Source organism: Idiotropiscis lumnitzeri, chromosome 21 (genome assembly GCF_059441095.1).
Source record: "Idiotropiscis lumnitzeri isolate Australia: NSW breed Sydney's pygmy pipehorse chromosome 21, RoL_Ilum_1.0, whole genome shotgun sequence".
NCBI lineage: Eukaryota > Metazoa > Chordata > Actinopteri > Syngnathiformes > Syngnathidae > Idiotropiscis > Idiotropiscis lumnitzeri.
The window spans coordinates 616,800-633,474 of NC_142411.1; the positions used below are offsets into that span (position 1 = coordinate 616,800).

Genomic DNA, 16,675 nt, shown 5'->3' on the forward strand with positions numbered 1-16,675 from the left:
CGTTCCAACAAGACTGCGTTTATTGCCGTTAAGGGCTTGCTGTGAAATTAAAATGGACAAAAAAAGAAACGTCCTGATTGGTCAAGTGAGGTGAAGGAAAGAATGTTTTGGGGTTTTTTTTTCCAAAAAAACAGACAAGCGCCGGATCTAAAGTTCAAGTGTCATTCTCACCAAGTAGCACGTTCGGGTCGACTTGAAAGTCGCGTCGTAGCAAATGGGCCTTTCTGCGCACGTGTTCCGACTTGAGGGACACCCAGCGGACAGCCGTAGCGAGATGGCGGATTTTAAGTGGTAGGGAGACGCAAACGGGCCAGCTGGCAGGAGCTGAAGTCCAACAAAGCAGGATCTTGGCGATCCCACAAGGCTCCTCTGGCTGCCGGCCCATCACGAGCCGCCTTCTCTCGCCTCGTTTCGGAGACGGCAGGATGGCGCTCAGATGGCGGGAGACGTATTGTCAGAGGAGCGGCATGCGACTAATCAGGAGTGGGCCCGCCTCGCCGTATAGCGCCGATTCAAAAGGCCACTGAGACCGAGCGGTAATGGAAAAGCATGATGGGGGCCATCAGAGGGAGTCAACAAGTATTGCGCTCGCTATTGCTTTGCTTTGCATCCAATGGCGTGCGCGGTAATATATCAGCGGCGGCGCCGAAAGCCATCATGGGATTCATTACATAATGTAAACAAGTGATTGATCCCCCTCTGCTGTCAATAATCTGCTTTACAAGTCAAGCGTGTGGCATTGAGGGGGAGCGAAAGGGGGGGGCGCCACGTGTCACCCGTCTTTCTCCCACTCCCTTGTTATCTCTTATTTCTCTCGGCGGTCATACGGCACCTCGGCACACGCGCATAAAATGGAGGGCGGCCAGGTTCCAATTCAGATCTCATTTGCGGCGCCGCCGGCCCCCTGCCCGCGCCGCAGTCGCCGAGAGGACCCGGGGGAGCCCTATCGCGGCTCTATATGCAAATGCGCCCGCACCTGGGCAACGGCGTGGGCATGCTGTGACGCCGAGCTTATTTATGCAAATTTGGCAGAGCGCCACACGGCGGAAAACGTGCACGACATGAAAGATGTCCTCCGAGGGGGCACGGGTAGGAAGACACGGAAAATGAGGGACGCTCGCCGGACACACGTTCGAGACGCCTTGACTTGATGATGTCGCCGGCCAGTTAAAAAGTTTGAATGTTTTGTTGTCTTTTTTCTTCAATTTTTTGGGGGGGAAAAAAAGATTTGAAAACAAATTCTCGGAAAATATGATTTCCTTTTCATTTTTTTGGGACTTCTTTTATTGAAAATTAAACTGTTGAAAAAATTTTTTAAAAATTCTTAAAGTTCCACGGTATAAATTTAAGCTGATAATATTACACCTTTTTTGCTTGAACAAAATAACTTTATTCTCCAAAGAATATGACCTTTTTCCACAATTGCTTCCAATCCTTTTTTGTTTTTAACTTGTGTGACTTTTTTCTGGCAATAACTGACTTCTTGAAAGAACTGCAACTTTATATTCATGAGAGCAAGAGTTCCGTTTGCAAAAAATGTCTCGGAAGACTCCGACTTCTTATCAGTATGGGCCCGATGCGCTTTTAAAAATGTCATTGCTCGTCTTTCAGCACAAAAATACAAACGGCGACGAAGAAGATCAAGTTTGAGTGCAAACCAGAGCAAAGGACGGACGACCACAATGAACTCGACAAATAGGCCTCCGAATCTCTGCGTTGGTTTTCATTTCGGTGGCGCGCCGATTAAAGTGGCCACAAAGTTGGCGTCAAGAAGCAAGTCAGCTGATTACTCGTCAACAAAACGACACAAGGCTGAGTGCGTCAAGATGGCGGAAGCAGCGAGAACAAAACCAATCTTTGTGTGTCAGTCGTACTGACGTCCCGCACGGGCCAACGCCCCCCCTCCCCCTCCCGGCAAGCGGAGCGCCGCATCAATGTGCAAATGTATGCAAGAAATGCCAAGATGACTACCGAGCCAAAAAGCTCCACTTAAATTGTTGGGATTAGGAATAATTACAGCTCGCATTTTTTTTTTTGCTGGAACTTTCCTCAAATTTGGTCATTTAATGAAGCCGAATGTGTGCCAGCAAAAAGACAGAGACCATCCGTGGATGGGGTTCTTCAAGAACGGCCGTTCTCATTCTCTCAAATTGAACGTAATCTTTCAATTGTCAATGTGACTCCAAAAGTTCTTTCCGAATCCTGTATATTAAAAAAGCGCAATAACGAGAGGACGTCCACCGCTCTTTGTGGGGACAAAAGCGTAAAGAACCCGAAGCATTCTCGTGACTTCTCATCTGCACTTGATGCTTCCCGGCCAGGCGCATTTAAATCTTTTGCATGACTTCAGCGTCTCATTGAGTTCTCATACGGTCACGCGCACTCTTCAGAATTTCATCAACTCCGATCCACCGTCGGCGCTGACTGATGAACGCAAAATTCGGATGATTACAACTTGGAGGATAGGATCATATGTCTCACATACCGGCGACTGCATGGAAATGGACAAGGATTCCAGGAAAAAGAAAATCCTTCGTCAAAACAATGCAAAAGCTTGGGCTGAATTTGCCATGATTTCGTGCGCCAACATGTCAATTTGGAGTGGCGCATGTCTGGCTATTCGTAAAACACAAGAACACGGGGAAAAAAGGAACAAGCCACCCATTTTTCGTCTTTTAATTTGTAACGAATTTGGACAAGCACGGCCACTAGATGGCGACAATGCGCTCGGCAACGTAGGCCCCACGAAAGTGTGCTCCGAAGCAACCTTTGCTCAAGACCCGTCTCCATGGAAACGAAGACCAGATTCGAAGGTCGCATGAATTTGAACGCATTTCAGAACACTTCCAAGCATCTGGAAACCAAGCTGCAACATCAGAAGCAGCCTTTTGCTGAACCGACTTGTGAATTTCTAGCAACCCAATAACTGGTAAGCGTGACGCTACCAACGGCAGTTAAATCTGATGTTTTTCCATCATTTGGCGCATCCCCTTAGCTGCATTTTCTCGATCACACTTGCTTGTCAATAGAAGGCCGCTGCGCCCGGAGGGCTGACAGGCTCTGATCACCAGGTTCCTGCCGAGCACCTTCTGGTTCAAAACCCCGTTCGACAAAAGGCCTCTCGCTCGCGCCCCGTGGGGGACAGCGATCGAGTGCGGCAACACACCGTGACGTGGCGCGCAGGTAAGTTGCCTTGAAAGAATGCATACGAGTCCACGGTGAAAGGCACATGAAAGCAGCCTTTGGAGATGAGGCCCAAGAAAGCGAAATGTCAGGGAGGGTATTAAAGAAAGCACGCAAAAAGGAAAGAGGGAGGGGGCGGGGGCGAGGCCGAGGAGGACGAGGGGGAGGGTTGTTGCTGTTATTGTGTTTGATGTAGCGCTCGACAAGGCAGAGAGTTTAGACGTCCTCATGTCATACAATATGCACACCAGGAGAGGTTTCATTTAAATGCGCGCTCACTCCGAGTATGCGGCGGAGTGCTGGTCTGCCGGGGATTCATCACGGCCTCGCCGATAAAGACTCTCAGCAGACGCCGATCGCTCGCTCGAGGTGAGATTGCCTTCCGAATGGACACTTGTTATGTCGGAACGCGCGACCCTGCCGGGTATTACCACCGCACTTGTGGACAAGCCCGTCTGCCTGTCCGAGGATTGCGTCGCTACTTTTGCTACAAAGCGTTCAAGTGGCCAATTTGGCACATCGCTAAGCATCTGCTTAAACATTAAAAAAAATGGCACAGCCACGACGGAGCAGAAATAAAAGGAAGCTTATCGAGGTCTGATTGGGAGCTGAAAGCAATTGAAATAAAACAGCACTACAGGAAGAACGTGTTACCATAAAGCCGCGGCACAGATTTTCCACGAGGATGAGACTCCTTTGGACAGCCAACATGTCAACGTCGTTGCGATTATGACATCAGAGCAAGGAAAGTTGTCAACGTGCAGGTGAGGTTGAGCGGAAGCTGAATCAGCAAACGGTTGCCGAGCAATTAGTGCGGCGACTCTCCGTGGCGTCCTTGGACAAAATCGCATCCAGCCTACGTGCATTTGCGCAATAAAACACACACTAAAATAAGTCCAAATGAATCCAAACACCAACCTCCATCTGTTTCCGCTCCAATTTCCCAACAGGTTACCCATCGCGTTGCTTTTATCTCGCAGATGAGAAAAGTTTTTGTGGAGCTCGGCGGCGGGGGGGGGGGGGGGGACGCATGGCGTGGTGGCGAAGGAGGCGGCAATTAGCGCTGAGCTAATGAACTGCCGCTCATTATCTGCGAATCAACAGGGCTCGCGCTAATTACGGCCAGCAGGATGGACTGGTCTCTGCCGCCACGGGCCCTGGGGTCCCTCTAGAACGGCGACACGGCGGATTCATCTGCCGCAAGCCACAGGTGCTCAATGATGCTAAAAACACAACACCAGAGAAGAACCGACGAGCACAGACAACAATACGAAACAGGAAGTGAAGCTCTCGAAAGAATTTCGCTACGTCCGTGTCGTCGACATTCTCGCCACAATTACGAGCGCAAACCTTCAGCCTAACCTACACGCAAATTAACTTAACCTTTAGGTAACAACCGTTAACTTTGCGGCAACGACAACATTTAATACCTTTGAAACGGTGCATGTCGAGACCCTCTGCCCAAAAAAAACCCAAAAAGCAGCAGAATCAGGAAGGTCGGCCATCGTCACGGACTCCTCCGTTCAAAGGAGCGTAGCGGCCTCTTCTTCTCCAATGGGAACGAGAACGAGCACGGCGCCGTCTCCAACGTGGCAAACAAACGTGTTTTCGCAGCAAACGCGGCCTGATATTCGGGCATCAAACGCCCGCTGTGAGCCCGCCGCCGCCTGCTTCTATCTCGCCGGCAAAAAAGTTCTAAGTGCATTAATGAGGAGACTAAAGGCGATTTACGCAAACCACCAAGGAGAGCAAATAGAAAAAAGATTCTCGCCGTCGAGCCGTTAGAAGAAGCGACCTGGGCATATAAAGTAGCCCCCCCCCGCATTTCCTCCCATAACTTAAGCAGAGATCAGTGGCTAACACTCTTAATCCCAAGGGGGTGCTTTCTGAGCTGTAATTTAAAAATAGCGTTTTAATAACACACCACTGCTACAGTACATTAATCTCGGAATTAATTATCTAGCCCACCCCCAGCCTATTTGCTTGAAAGAGACTCTTTGCCCGCATTTCTTGTGTTTTAGCTCGATTTATTCCACGAGTGAGCGGATAAAGAGATGCTCGCCGAGCCTCTACCGCACGTCGCACTAATTACGCCGCTGTACATTAGCGTGCGAGCGTATTAAATATTTAAAGCGGACGAGGAAGCGGCGCGGGCGGGCCGGCGAGGTGTGAATTTCTTAAACGCCGCCCAATGTAGCGCAGGGCGTGCAACGTAAACAAGAATCAATTCAATTAAATCGGCCTAAATGCGAGCGTAATCCAAAGATATTGTGGCAAACGGCTTCGTTTACATTTTCACGCCGCAACACTTCTTTTTTTTTTTTCCCCCTCCTAATCAAACGTCACTCGCAGCTATAGGAAATCAATTCCACTGAGAAATTAAAGAGGGCGACGTGACGGCGCGAGAGGCCTAAAGGCAGCGCAAATATTCAAAAACAATATTAAAGTGCAATAAATAAAATATGAAGCTTCTTTGGCAATATCACACCGGGGGCGTCAGGGGAAGTGGGCACTAAATGCGACTTAATGAAAGACGCTGGCGTTTAAAGGCGCAGTAATCACCGTGCCAAAGGTGGCGCCGCTCAGCCCGGCGGTGCCGGCTACACCCTGACGAGCACCAGCGAGTATTAGGGCCACGCGCACACTGGAGAAAATACTAGCGGAATAAAAAAGAAAAAAAAAATAAGAATTAAAATACATTTCTTCAAAAAGACAAAACAAAACTTAATTCTCATAAATTATTTCAAACTGATAATTCAACATTTTTTCCTCCACCGAGACACTTTTGTAAGATTTGAAAATTTTTTGACCCAAAAATAACCTTCCTGAGATTTCCAGATATTTTCCCGAAGAAAAAAAAAAGTCATACTTTAATTACTGCTCCAGCTCCCAAAGATTTGAATTTAACATCACATTTACCTTTTTTTTTTTGCTTCAACTCAATTAATGGTCATTGTGTGGCTCCTCGTTTCATTGTCATTTCCACTTTTTTTTTTCCTCGCAAAAAATATGACATCATTACAACTTTGTTCAGGTAAAATTTGAATTTTCTGACCAATTTATTCTAAAAAAATGTTGACGTTATGACGATTATTGTACGTTTAACAAAACTATTCTCATAAGATTACGATATTAAAAAATTGTGATTCTATTTTCAAAATGTATATTTTCCCAAAGAAAATACAACAAAATTATTTTAAAAAATAATAACAAAATTACTTAAATTAATAAAACAACTATTCCGCAATTTAAATAAATATTTCTTGTAAGCTAAACCTTTTCGCCCTTGTCCAAGTGATATAATGTCGCCCCAGTATGGATCTAATACTCCTTCGTAGACAAGCGATCAAGCCTAACGCTGACATTTATGATTTGTATATGAGGAGGCATGTTCATAAAAAACAATTTGAAAAAAACGGAGAGCATCACTCTCGTCCCTCCCGCCTCCCCTGATGATTGACTGACTGACCGACCGCTATTGTCGCGTCGACACCGATCTCCCCGCGCACGCGTCACTTTGTACGTCCTCGGCTGAATGGCGTCAGGGTGCGCGAGGCGGGTGCCCCCGGGTCTGTGTTTGGCAGATAACCTTTAAGGAGTTGCGGTTCACGCCTCCTGGCCCCCGGCACCTCGGCCGCTATCGCGCCGCCGCATCGCCGCGTGCTAAAAGGCGCAGAGTAGAGGCTCGCCGCGCATGATTGATGTCGGCTGCGGCAGCGTCCGCTATCGGGAGGTGTAATGGCGGCAGATAGCGTGGAGTGGAAGATTGCATTTGGGGAGGAAATAGGAAACGTGTGCGACGATAGCGTCCTGTTCGTTCACGTCCGCAAAATCAAAACCTATCCAAAGACGCCGTCCAACATTCAGATTAAGCGCTTTGGAAACGAACCCCGAGGAAAAGTTGATCCATTTATACGTCCGATTAACGTTTTTGCTCTTGAGATTAAAGACATTTTTTTGAAGAAACACATCACGGGTTGGGCAGATTAAGGTGGTGTCTCTCTGTGCCTCCATTCTCCTAAAAGTGCTTGAGATCATTTCTTGACGTTCACGCTAACGTGTCTGAATATGAACTTGCTAATGACTCGCTTTGTGTTTTAACAAAGCTAAGAAAGTCAAAAAATATTGGATTCACTCTTGGAATTTAAGACATGCTAGGATATGATTAGCGAGCAAGCGATTCCGTTTTGCAATCTGCTCAAAACATTCCGAGCATGATCCAAAATTGGCGTTTGTTTTTTTAAATAAAGATGACCGGAAACACTTTGGACGGCGTGTCGGAAGGATGCAGTGATCGTTTGTATGTTTTCAAAGTTTTCGTTGCATGCGCACGTGACAATATGTCAACAAAGTCAAGGCAAAAAAGGAAGTTGGCGGCTATTTGCGGCGGCCGTGTCATTTCGCTAGACAGTGTTGACGTGTAGCAGAATCCGAACGTGTCAAAATGGTGGACGGAAGCGCTACAAATAGTTTTAAACGTTCTAATTAGGCTTGATTGAGTTATGAAAGGCGAGCAGCCAAGCAGGACAAAAAAAAAAAAAAAAAAGATGACACCTTTGTTGTTTTTGGAGGGGGTCGGGGGGGACATACGGCGGCACTCTGATTTTGTATCGTCTGCGAAGCGACGTCGCCCATGTTCGTTTTGTTTACAGCGAGGCAGGTGGTCGTCAGTTCAAGTCATCTCGTCAATCATTTTTTTTTGTGCGAGCGGGACTGACTATTTTTGCAAACAGCAAAAATAAGTTGCTAATTTTGCCAGTGCTCTTTCTAGACACTGCAGGTTTAATTGCTAATTGTTAACTGGGAATGAATGCATTTGCATATTAATTAGTTAGTCCATTTGCATTTTTAATTTGCCGCCTTCAAAGGGGGTGAGATAAAAGGTCGCACAATTCTGAATAATTTAAATAATTTATGCTCCATTGGTGAAAAGGAGGCGAACAGAGAAGTGTTCCGCGGATATTAACCCCTGAGAGCTTTTACCGAATAAAGCACTCCAAAAATTGTTTTAACAAATCTAATTAAACGGAAAAAGGTCTGAACACACAACCACCCGGAGCAGCGGCAGCTCGAGTGTGTCCTCGGGACCAAAACAACGCTGGGGAGCGAGCGGCGGTGGCGGCGGCGAGGACGACGACACTTCCTGTCCTCCGTGCGGATATGAAGGCCCGCGCGAGTCCTTTCATCAGTCAGATTGATCAAATATCCCTACAGGAATGCTGATGGAGTCGCCGCTCGCTAATCGGAATTCTCTCTGAAGTGAAGCTGCTCTCCGCTGAGCGTCACCCTCCATAAGCAATCAAAGAGCGCCGTGCATCCTTGAAAGTTAACCAGGACAACTTTCAGCGATGAGGGGGCCTAATGAATCGCAGTCCATTGAAAAAAGGCCAACTTTGACAGTTTTGCATGTGCCACTCGCTCAGTTTTGGGGGTTTTTTTCTGTCCCGGTGATCTGAATTGCCAGCCTCCAAGAAGAAGCCCGCTCGAATCAGAACAGAGTCGCAAAGCGACGTTTCCGCGTTATTAACGCCGCGCCAATACCGATTGAAAAAAAGGCCAACTTTTATGATTTTTTTTTTTTTTTTGCAAACCAGTCACGGATATTTTCGCTCTGTCCTTGTTGATGAGAACCACATGCCCTGAGCGCGCACAAGAGGCCTGTTGGAATCAGACTTCATGCAGCTTCTATTGATCCCGTCGTCACAAACGGACGCTTCCGGGCAGCCAAAGGCTTGCCGAAGTCTATCGACAAAAGACCAAATTTAGTTTCCATGCTGATATTTTTCCCTCCATGGTGTCTTTGATGAGACACGTTAGAATCAGAAGATTATGCAATTTATAGAACGAGATTGATCCTTATGTCACAAACAAACACTTCACACTTTTTTGTTTTGAGCCAGTTGCTGATACGGTTCCACTTTTGGTCTGTCGTCTCTTCTTTGGTGTAGAAATAATATGTATAAATGAATAAATAATTTAAAAAAAAATAACCCTCTTCTATGAAAGCAGTGATCCCAAAGTTGCAAAAAAAAAAAAAACTCCTTCCCATTGATGAAAAAGGTCCTGAGCACTTTGTGAAGTTCTCTGAGAACATAAGCATCTTCTGTTCTGGACGGACCTCCTTGTTTTAATCAAGGTCCAAAACGCGTCGTCCTTCTCGGGTATGGTGGTGATCTTCAAATGAGAACATCAAAATTACAAACACCGCAGTCAAGCTCAGTGACAAAAGTCTCATTTGATCCATTTTTCAGCTTTTCTTGATCCAGGTCCCGAGCGCTTTGTGAGTCTGTCTCCTCTCCGGTGTCCTGGTGATCTTAATTACAAGCCCTGCAAGTGCTGCCGAGAGGCCCATTAGAATCAGAAGACATCCAGCTTCCGTGATGGGCTTGGCATTTGGTCTTTGTGCCCGTGCTCTTAAATTACACGTTGCCAATCGCGGTAGGCACGGGCGAGACGAGGATGGCTAAGGGATAAGTTGAAGGAAGGAAGGGTGGGTGGCAACGCTGGAGGCATGGGCTTTTGGGGCCGCACTTGCCAACCGTGCAGCCCCCCCCCCGTGCCCCTCTTTATCGCCAGATAACTTATGCAAAACGGCAGATGAAACCCATTCCCATTCACATGGCGCTGATTGTCAGAGTACGCTCGCATTCCTTTGAGAGCGTGATTGACCGGCTGAAAGGCGACAAATTAGGGGGCCTGTGCCGTCTTTTCTTCGCGTCGGTCGCCGGGTTTATTTGCGGCAGATTCACCCGGGCCCAAAATGAAGTGAACTCAGCCACCGCTGAATGGGAGAGCGATGATTGAATAATTGATTTCCTTTGTGCGGCCTGTGTTTAAGGGGGATAACTCGACATCCTTTGGAGTGTAATGATTATAATTACCGCCATGACTGGTCATGTCAAATATGACACAAGAAAGGACTGTTATTAACCTTTATTCTCCACCGGGAGACAAAAAAGAAAAAAATTCTTCTTGTCTATTTGCCTTCTGCATAGGGTTTCTTCCAGGCAGGCGTAGGTTGGAACGCTTGGACGAGCTACCGGCGTCGGCCTGCCAAAGGTTGACGGCTAATTGAGTGTGCAGTCGGGAGTCGGTTGAGTGTCAGCGACTCGCTTTTGGGATAACGGTGAGACTACAACGCACTCGGCTGGATGATCTGTTACCTGGGGTCTTTGGCTTATAAGGATGGGGCTGCGGTTGTTCGGGGTAAGTCAACAGATCACCGAAAATGTTACTCCAGTGCGGAAAGAAGAGATCACAGGCACCAGGCCAAAACCTTTTTTGTCATCAATTCATCATTCGTGGTTGTTCTTCCTCCACAACGTTTCCTTCACAATGAACAGGGCTTTTTAAGAAACGCCAGCCATGTGGATGGAGATATATTTGGACATATTCCCAATGACAAGCACACGCTGTGGTCATGTGTCAGGCGCCCAGCAGGAGATGAGACTTTTTTTTTTTTTTTTTTTTACAAGCACACCGATTAGCCTGTCGTGCACTCGGCCGCGTGGAAGTGAAGGCGCTCGTCGTCTGGAGTTGCCTAATGACTTCCTAATTCCTCATCAAGGCATGAATGTCCTCCACAGCAGGCGGACCGGGCCCGGTGGCAGGGTGCCATCCAAGAACAGGTGCCGTGCACCCGCCGTCCGTAGGCCTCAATTAACTCCTTCCGGAAAGAAGCCTGCTCACCTACTTGCGGCTAACGCTAATCCTGCCGATTCTGACAGCTGGCAGCAAAGTTAGCTGGAAGACTTACCTTTTTGGGATTTTATTTGTTTAGTAAATAAAAGCGTTGGAAAATTACACAACACTTGACAACAAAATGGCTGCCAAGATTCAAACACTGTGGTCCTTTTGAAATGTTTTCTCCATTTCAGCAAGCAACTCGATACTAACCACATAGCCACTTTAATATTTTTTTTTTCAAAGGGTTACTTTCAATAATACAAAGTAATGTTTTGTCTATCACAACGTAATTGTTTTTCCCGCACAAATAACATCCTTAAAAACGAATTTTGCTACATGCTGTCGACTGAAGATGACATCACAGTTACTCGGGTGTCGAATGAGGCTCAGCTTGATCACGTCACATGAGTTGGATTTTTGACCAGGGGAGCAATTCTAAGTTACTTCTCGTGTAAATGGACTCAAATGAATTTCCAAAAATAAAACACAGTACCCACGCAACCCACAAAGCATGTGAAAAACTAATTACACCAACATTCAAACACAGTGACAACATTAAACAATGTAATACACGTTATCTCTTCAACTCAGCAATATTCAATTAGTATAATAATAAGTGGATATTTAAAATATGTTAATGCTAATAATCCACGCAAACAAAAAAGTTAAATGCTAATTTCTATCGACTTGTACAGTTAGCACAGCTGCTTCGCTTACCTGCTCTGAGTCGCTCGAAACGTTCTGAAAAACGTCATCCGGGAGTCACGTCGCAGTCCTTTAAGAGCGAAAATCATCCTACAAAGATATTTGAAGAACATTTTGCAACGTGTTGATGGACTAAAAGCGACTTTTGTTCCTCATTTAATGGCAATTTTGACCGCTTACCGCAACGCTTTTCTTCTTTGCGTCAATCCTTGGTCGGGGTAAGTGTACAGCATGTCAATATGGTTAAGCGCCCCCGTGTGGAGACACCGAAGAAGTTCTTTTCACATTCATTTTAGTGGCCGAAAAAAATGTCATCACTTATCATTTAAATATTTTTGCATTCATATGACAAACACATTTTATTTTCTACATGGGTATAGATTTATTTATTAATTTGTTCATTTCAAAAAAATAATTTAAATAAAATAAATGTAAGTCCTTTTTATTTTCATTCAGGTACATTAGTTATAATTTAAATGTGACTGTTTATGTATTCATCTAATTTGAAAAGAAAACATTTTTATTCTTTGTACTTTTAGTATTAGTTTAGTATTAGTAATATATTTGATTTTACATTTTGTCTTCGCTTTTTATTTGGATGACTTTTATATTGAGCACCATCCGTCATCCATCATCCCATTAGCCTCGTTGGCATCGTGCCGGCAACCGCGGCTGCGGTCGAGGGGCGACCCAGGAGTGCCCGAGGGAGGTCCGAATCGCTCTGTCACTCACGCCGCAACCGCCCGTCATCCAGTCATTAATCGCCGCATGTAAGCATCCAGCCAACAGATGGAGGCCTGGCAGGAGGTGACGAGGGGATGGGGGGCCCGCAGCAAAGATCGCCCAACGACAGTCACCCTGGTTGGGCCCTCCTGCAGTGAACTCCGAATGTCACCTGTGATTAAGTAGACCCCAAACGAACGTGTACAAACGAGAGAACACAAGGAGGTCATGTCACGTCCATAAAGACAAAAAAAAAGCAATGTGCTCTCGGTCAGCAGTGATAACGTAATTAAACACAATGTAAAGAATTTATCATTAATTGCGGCACGTTCTGCTGTGTGCTACTTGGCCACCAGAGGGCAGAATAATACAGTCATGGAAACTCTAACGAAGAAGACTATCACAACTACTATTAGAGACTCAATCAAATGCAATATTTGTTTTTAATAGGGAGAGCACAAAGAATATAGACGGGTGTTAGTGGAGGCACACATCCGCATGAATTTCATTATTAAAAACAAAAAAAAATATTTAAAAAACATTTAAACTTTTTCTCATTCCATCCCATTTTATGCACGCCTTGTATGATTGTTTGATTATATTATTAGAATATGTAGAGGAACAACAAAATAAATGACTTTGGACGCCCCCAACATAAGAAGAAATAAACCCCCTTGTGACGGATGGAGAGCAAAAATAGCGATTAAGACGGATAAAGATATCTCGCTGTCTCGGTTGAGATATGTAATGATATTCATAAAAGAGACCACCGACTGGGGGGGCTTCAAAAAAAAAAAAAAAAGTGTTCCTAAGCAACAACAACATACACGCTCACAACAAGCTGCATCTTGGGAAATTTTGACCGGATTGGGACGAACAAACGGGAAAAGCTTTTTCAAAGTAGGCCATGTTTGTGTGTTAGTGTGTGTGTGTGTGTGTGTGAGTGTGTGTGAGTGTGTGTCGTCTCTGCGGTGCAAACATGAGCCAGCTCGCATTGATCAATTAAACATGAGAGCCTTAATAATCAGCCAAAGGTTGAAGCGTAAAGAAGCAACCCTTACGATAGACTGGTGCCCTGAGATACGACTGACCTCACTTGAGAATTTTCAAGAAACGAGCATTTTTTCCCATTTTGATTTGCTCTATTTTTTGAAACAACACAATGTCCAGTGAACCAAAAAGCTACATTCCAAACATTCTATTTAATAATCTTTTTATAGAGTGAATAAGTTACATTGTGGTTTGACTGATTGTTTTTTTATTTATGTTTTTTTAAACCAATGTTACTATTTCTGTGCGTCTGGAACGGTTTGATTGTCTTTTCATTCTTGTGTCTCCACTCAAGTGCGGCGCTTCCACTAAAAAAATGGCGGTGAACAGAGAGGAGCTAGTTTACAAACGCACAATTAGTGTTGATTGACAACTTGACGACTATTTCACAAACATAAAATAAAAGTCACCAACTGAGTTGAATTCTAGTCAGGAATATACATCATGTCGTGAGAAATAGACTGTTACGCATTTAGTTTTAAAGGTTGGGGGCGGGTGAGGAGGAGGAGGGACAGTAGAAAAGCTTTGCTGACATCTAGCGGCCGTATGTCACATTACAAGACTGCATTCATGAGCCATGTTTGAAACTGGAAGACACACGTGTGTTTTTAAAACTATATATAGCTTCTTTTGAAATAATACTCACAAATGGTGGCTGCATTTTAAATGGTGCTTTTATTGCAATGTGTTGCATTCCCACATTCATATTCAGATGTTATAGATTTGTTAGTCAAAAAAAAAAGAAATAAAACATGTCCTCACCTCAGAGGAGGAGCACAAAAAAGACAACTAAAACATTCAAAATAATTTTCTTTTAAAAAGAGCAAGGGATCAAAAATGATGCACGAGGTGTTTTGTGTGTACTCGACAAGTGTGTTTCTTTAGTGTGTGTAAACTTGAGCAGCCACAGACAAAAAAACAAAAAAATAAAGTTCCAGTAGGTTTTTTTTGTTGTTGTTTTGTTTTTGTACAAATGAGTCCAACGAAGAGAAGGTGGGGAAGGGGGCAGTGAGGCGGCCCACACTGATTGTCTAAAACACCCCAAAAAAAATTAAAAAGGTCTTTTTGTGTTTGTTTTTCAAATCACACCTGAACAAATTGGTGGTGGTAGTGGACGGGGATTGTAAGGAAGAAAAAGAGAAAACACAAACAAACTCCCAACATGCATAAATTAAAAAAAGTTGTCCCACATGAACACTGTCCCACATCATATTGTAGCTGCTCCCGTGCCTCTTCTTTACAACCAAACCGTACATGAGGGTCATATTACAAAAAAAAAATAAAATAAAATAAATCATATATTTATATATCTATATATTTATTTATATTAATTTGTACAAGGGGAGAAAGTGGAACCTCAGTGCTTGAAAGCGGAGAAAACGCCACCAGAATCCAGACCAGACGTCGTTATTTTTCTTTTGATTTGCATAAAAAACGTACACAAAAGGTGAGTTGACTGAAACTCAATCGGTGATTGGTGCCGGAGCACCGCCTACGTTGTCATCCGGAATGTTTTAAGAGTTTGAGGTCTTTCAGTTTTTGAGAGGGGGAAAAAAGAGGATTCATGATTAATGCTACCACTTTACTACAAATTGTTTTTTTGTTTTTAAAAAAGCTGTCCAATGATAAGTCCACATTTGCATTACTTAAAGAAAAACATTTTGCTGTTTTTTTTTTTGTGGGAGAAAAACAAAATTTTTTTGGGGGGTGATTTTTGCATATACGTTTTGCACACAAAAAAATGCAGTGGAGATCATTTTGGGGACATGATTTGCATATGTTTAGCAAAGACAAAAAAAAAACCTTAACAATAGCAATCTTATGTCCATTGTCGTTTTTTTTTTTTTAAATTCTGTTTAAAAAAATAAGAACGAAAATCTCCCAAAATGTGCATTTTCATATTGATCAAAAGAGGAAAATCAGTTACAAAAAGAGCAACACACTTTTCATTGGACGGTAACGATACAAATAACAAAAAAAAATGTAAAACTTTGCGATGCATTTCCACATCTTGCATTTTTTTCCACTAAAAAAAAGCTAAACAAATTGCGTTGAACCATTTTTTAAGCATTTAAAACGACTTAACTGCAAAAATGAGGTTGGGAATTTTGGGGATCATAGGCAAGCAAAATGCTAGCGGTGTGAATTGACGTTAATGGATTGTTGCTCACTCCAGTGTTTTTTATTGTTTCTTTTGGCAAAAAGCTGCATAGCTTCTGTGCACTTTAAAGACGGGGCGCTCACATCGGGATGAGGTTTGCATACGAGATCTTTTGAGGCTTTGGTCATTTATGAAGAGGAAATTGGAGAAGGGGGTCTGGTGGTCATTTCTCCACCCTGCCGAGGTTCCAATCGCCCACGTCGGCTATGACAACGAGAGACAGAGGGAGGGAGAGAGAGAGAGAGAGAGAAAACAAAAATACAATATGGCCTTTTTTTCTCTTTGAAAGAACCCGTACGACGACGACAAATAAAAACTAAAGCCAGTCCACACTGCTCGTCGCTCAGTAAAAATCACATTCAGCAGTCGCAATAGAAACCATTCTCTGGCATCAGACACGTGGAGCAGGAAAGGAGAAGATCCATCATAATAATATACAGTATTCATCACACACACTGATAGTCATATACATACGCATCATCATCAACATCAAAAGAATTTGAAAAAGAAAAAGTACAAAATCCATCACAATAAAATAAAAAAAAAGAAAAGACGGAGGCGAGTCGTTATTTACCACTTGATGATGATTCTCCTTACTATTATTATTATTATTATTCACATTTGTCTTTATTTACACGTGTTAACAAAAAGCCTGTACCTGCCGACTAGGAGGAGGAAGAGGAAGCAAAGGGAGCAGCTGTTGCATAACATCTGGAATTTTAACGTGCATCGCTTGTTTTTTTTGGCTTTTGTTGTTGTTGTTGTAGTGTGGAGTGAATACAGGAAAGGATTCCTCATGCCTGCAGGAAAAAAAAAACCATCGGCCGAGGGACTGAACGTAAAAGTAAAAATAAGAAGAAAAAACATTCTCCCACTTTGCACGTGCTGGAAAGAAACAAATTCAACAAAACTAAATAAAACGGGTGCTCCATTCCGCTCAAAATCCAAAATTTGACGAGACGTCAACGGCAACCCAAAAGAAAAGACACAAAAGATGCAAACGCTATCATCAGGGGGGGGCAAACCTTTGGACTCATTAAAAAAAAAAAAAAAATTGCAAGCAAAATAGTTGATTCCAAACAATTTCATCCTCATTGTCAAAAATAAATGTCCTCATTCCAAATTAAATCCATCTTAATTAACTAACCAATCATTTAATGCGATGCA

General features: G+C 43.9%; 1 protein-coding gene across 1 annotated transcript in view; it reads right to left on the minus strand.

Moving 5' to 3' along the window:
• The window catches only part of LOC148316241 (uncharacterized), a 59,381-nt gene extending 47,574 nt beyond the window's left edge, over nucleotides 1-11,807 (minus strand). Inside the window, exons 1-2 of the mRNA XM_088286869.1 lie at nucleotides 11,755-11,807; nucleotides 11,587-11,664 (exon numbers count right to left, since the gene is read on the minus strand). Of these exons, the coding sequence (XP_088142995.1) occupies nucleotides 11,587-11,664; nucleotides 11,755-11,807 (131 nt within the window). The remainder of the gene's footprint in view (nucleotides 1-11,586; nucleotides 11,665-11,754) is intronic.
• Nucleotides 11,808-16,675: the final 4,868 nt, after the last annotated feature.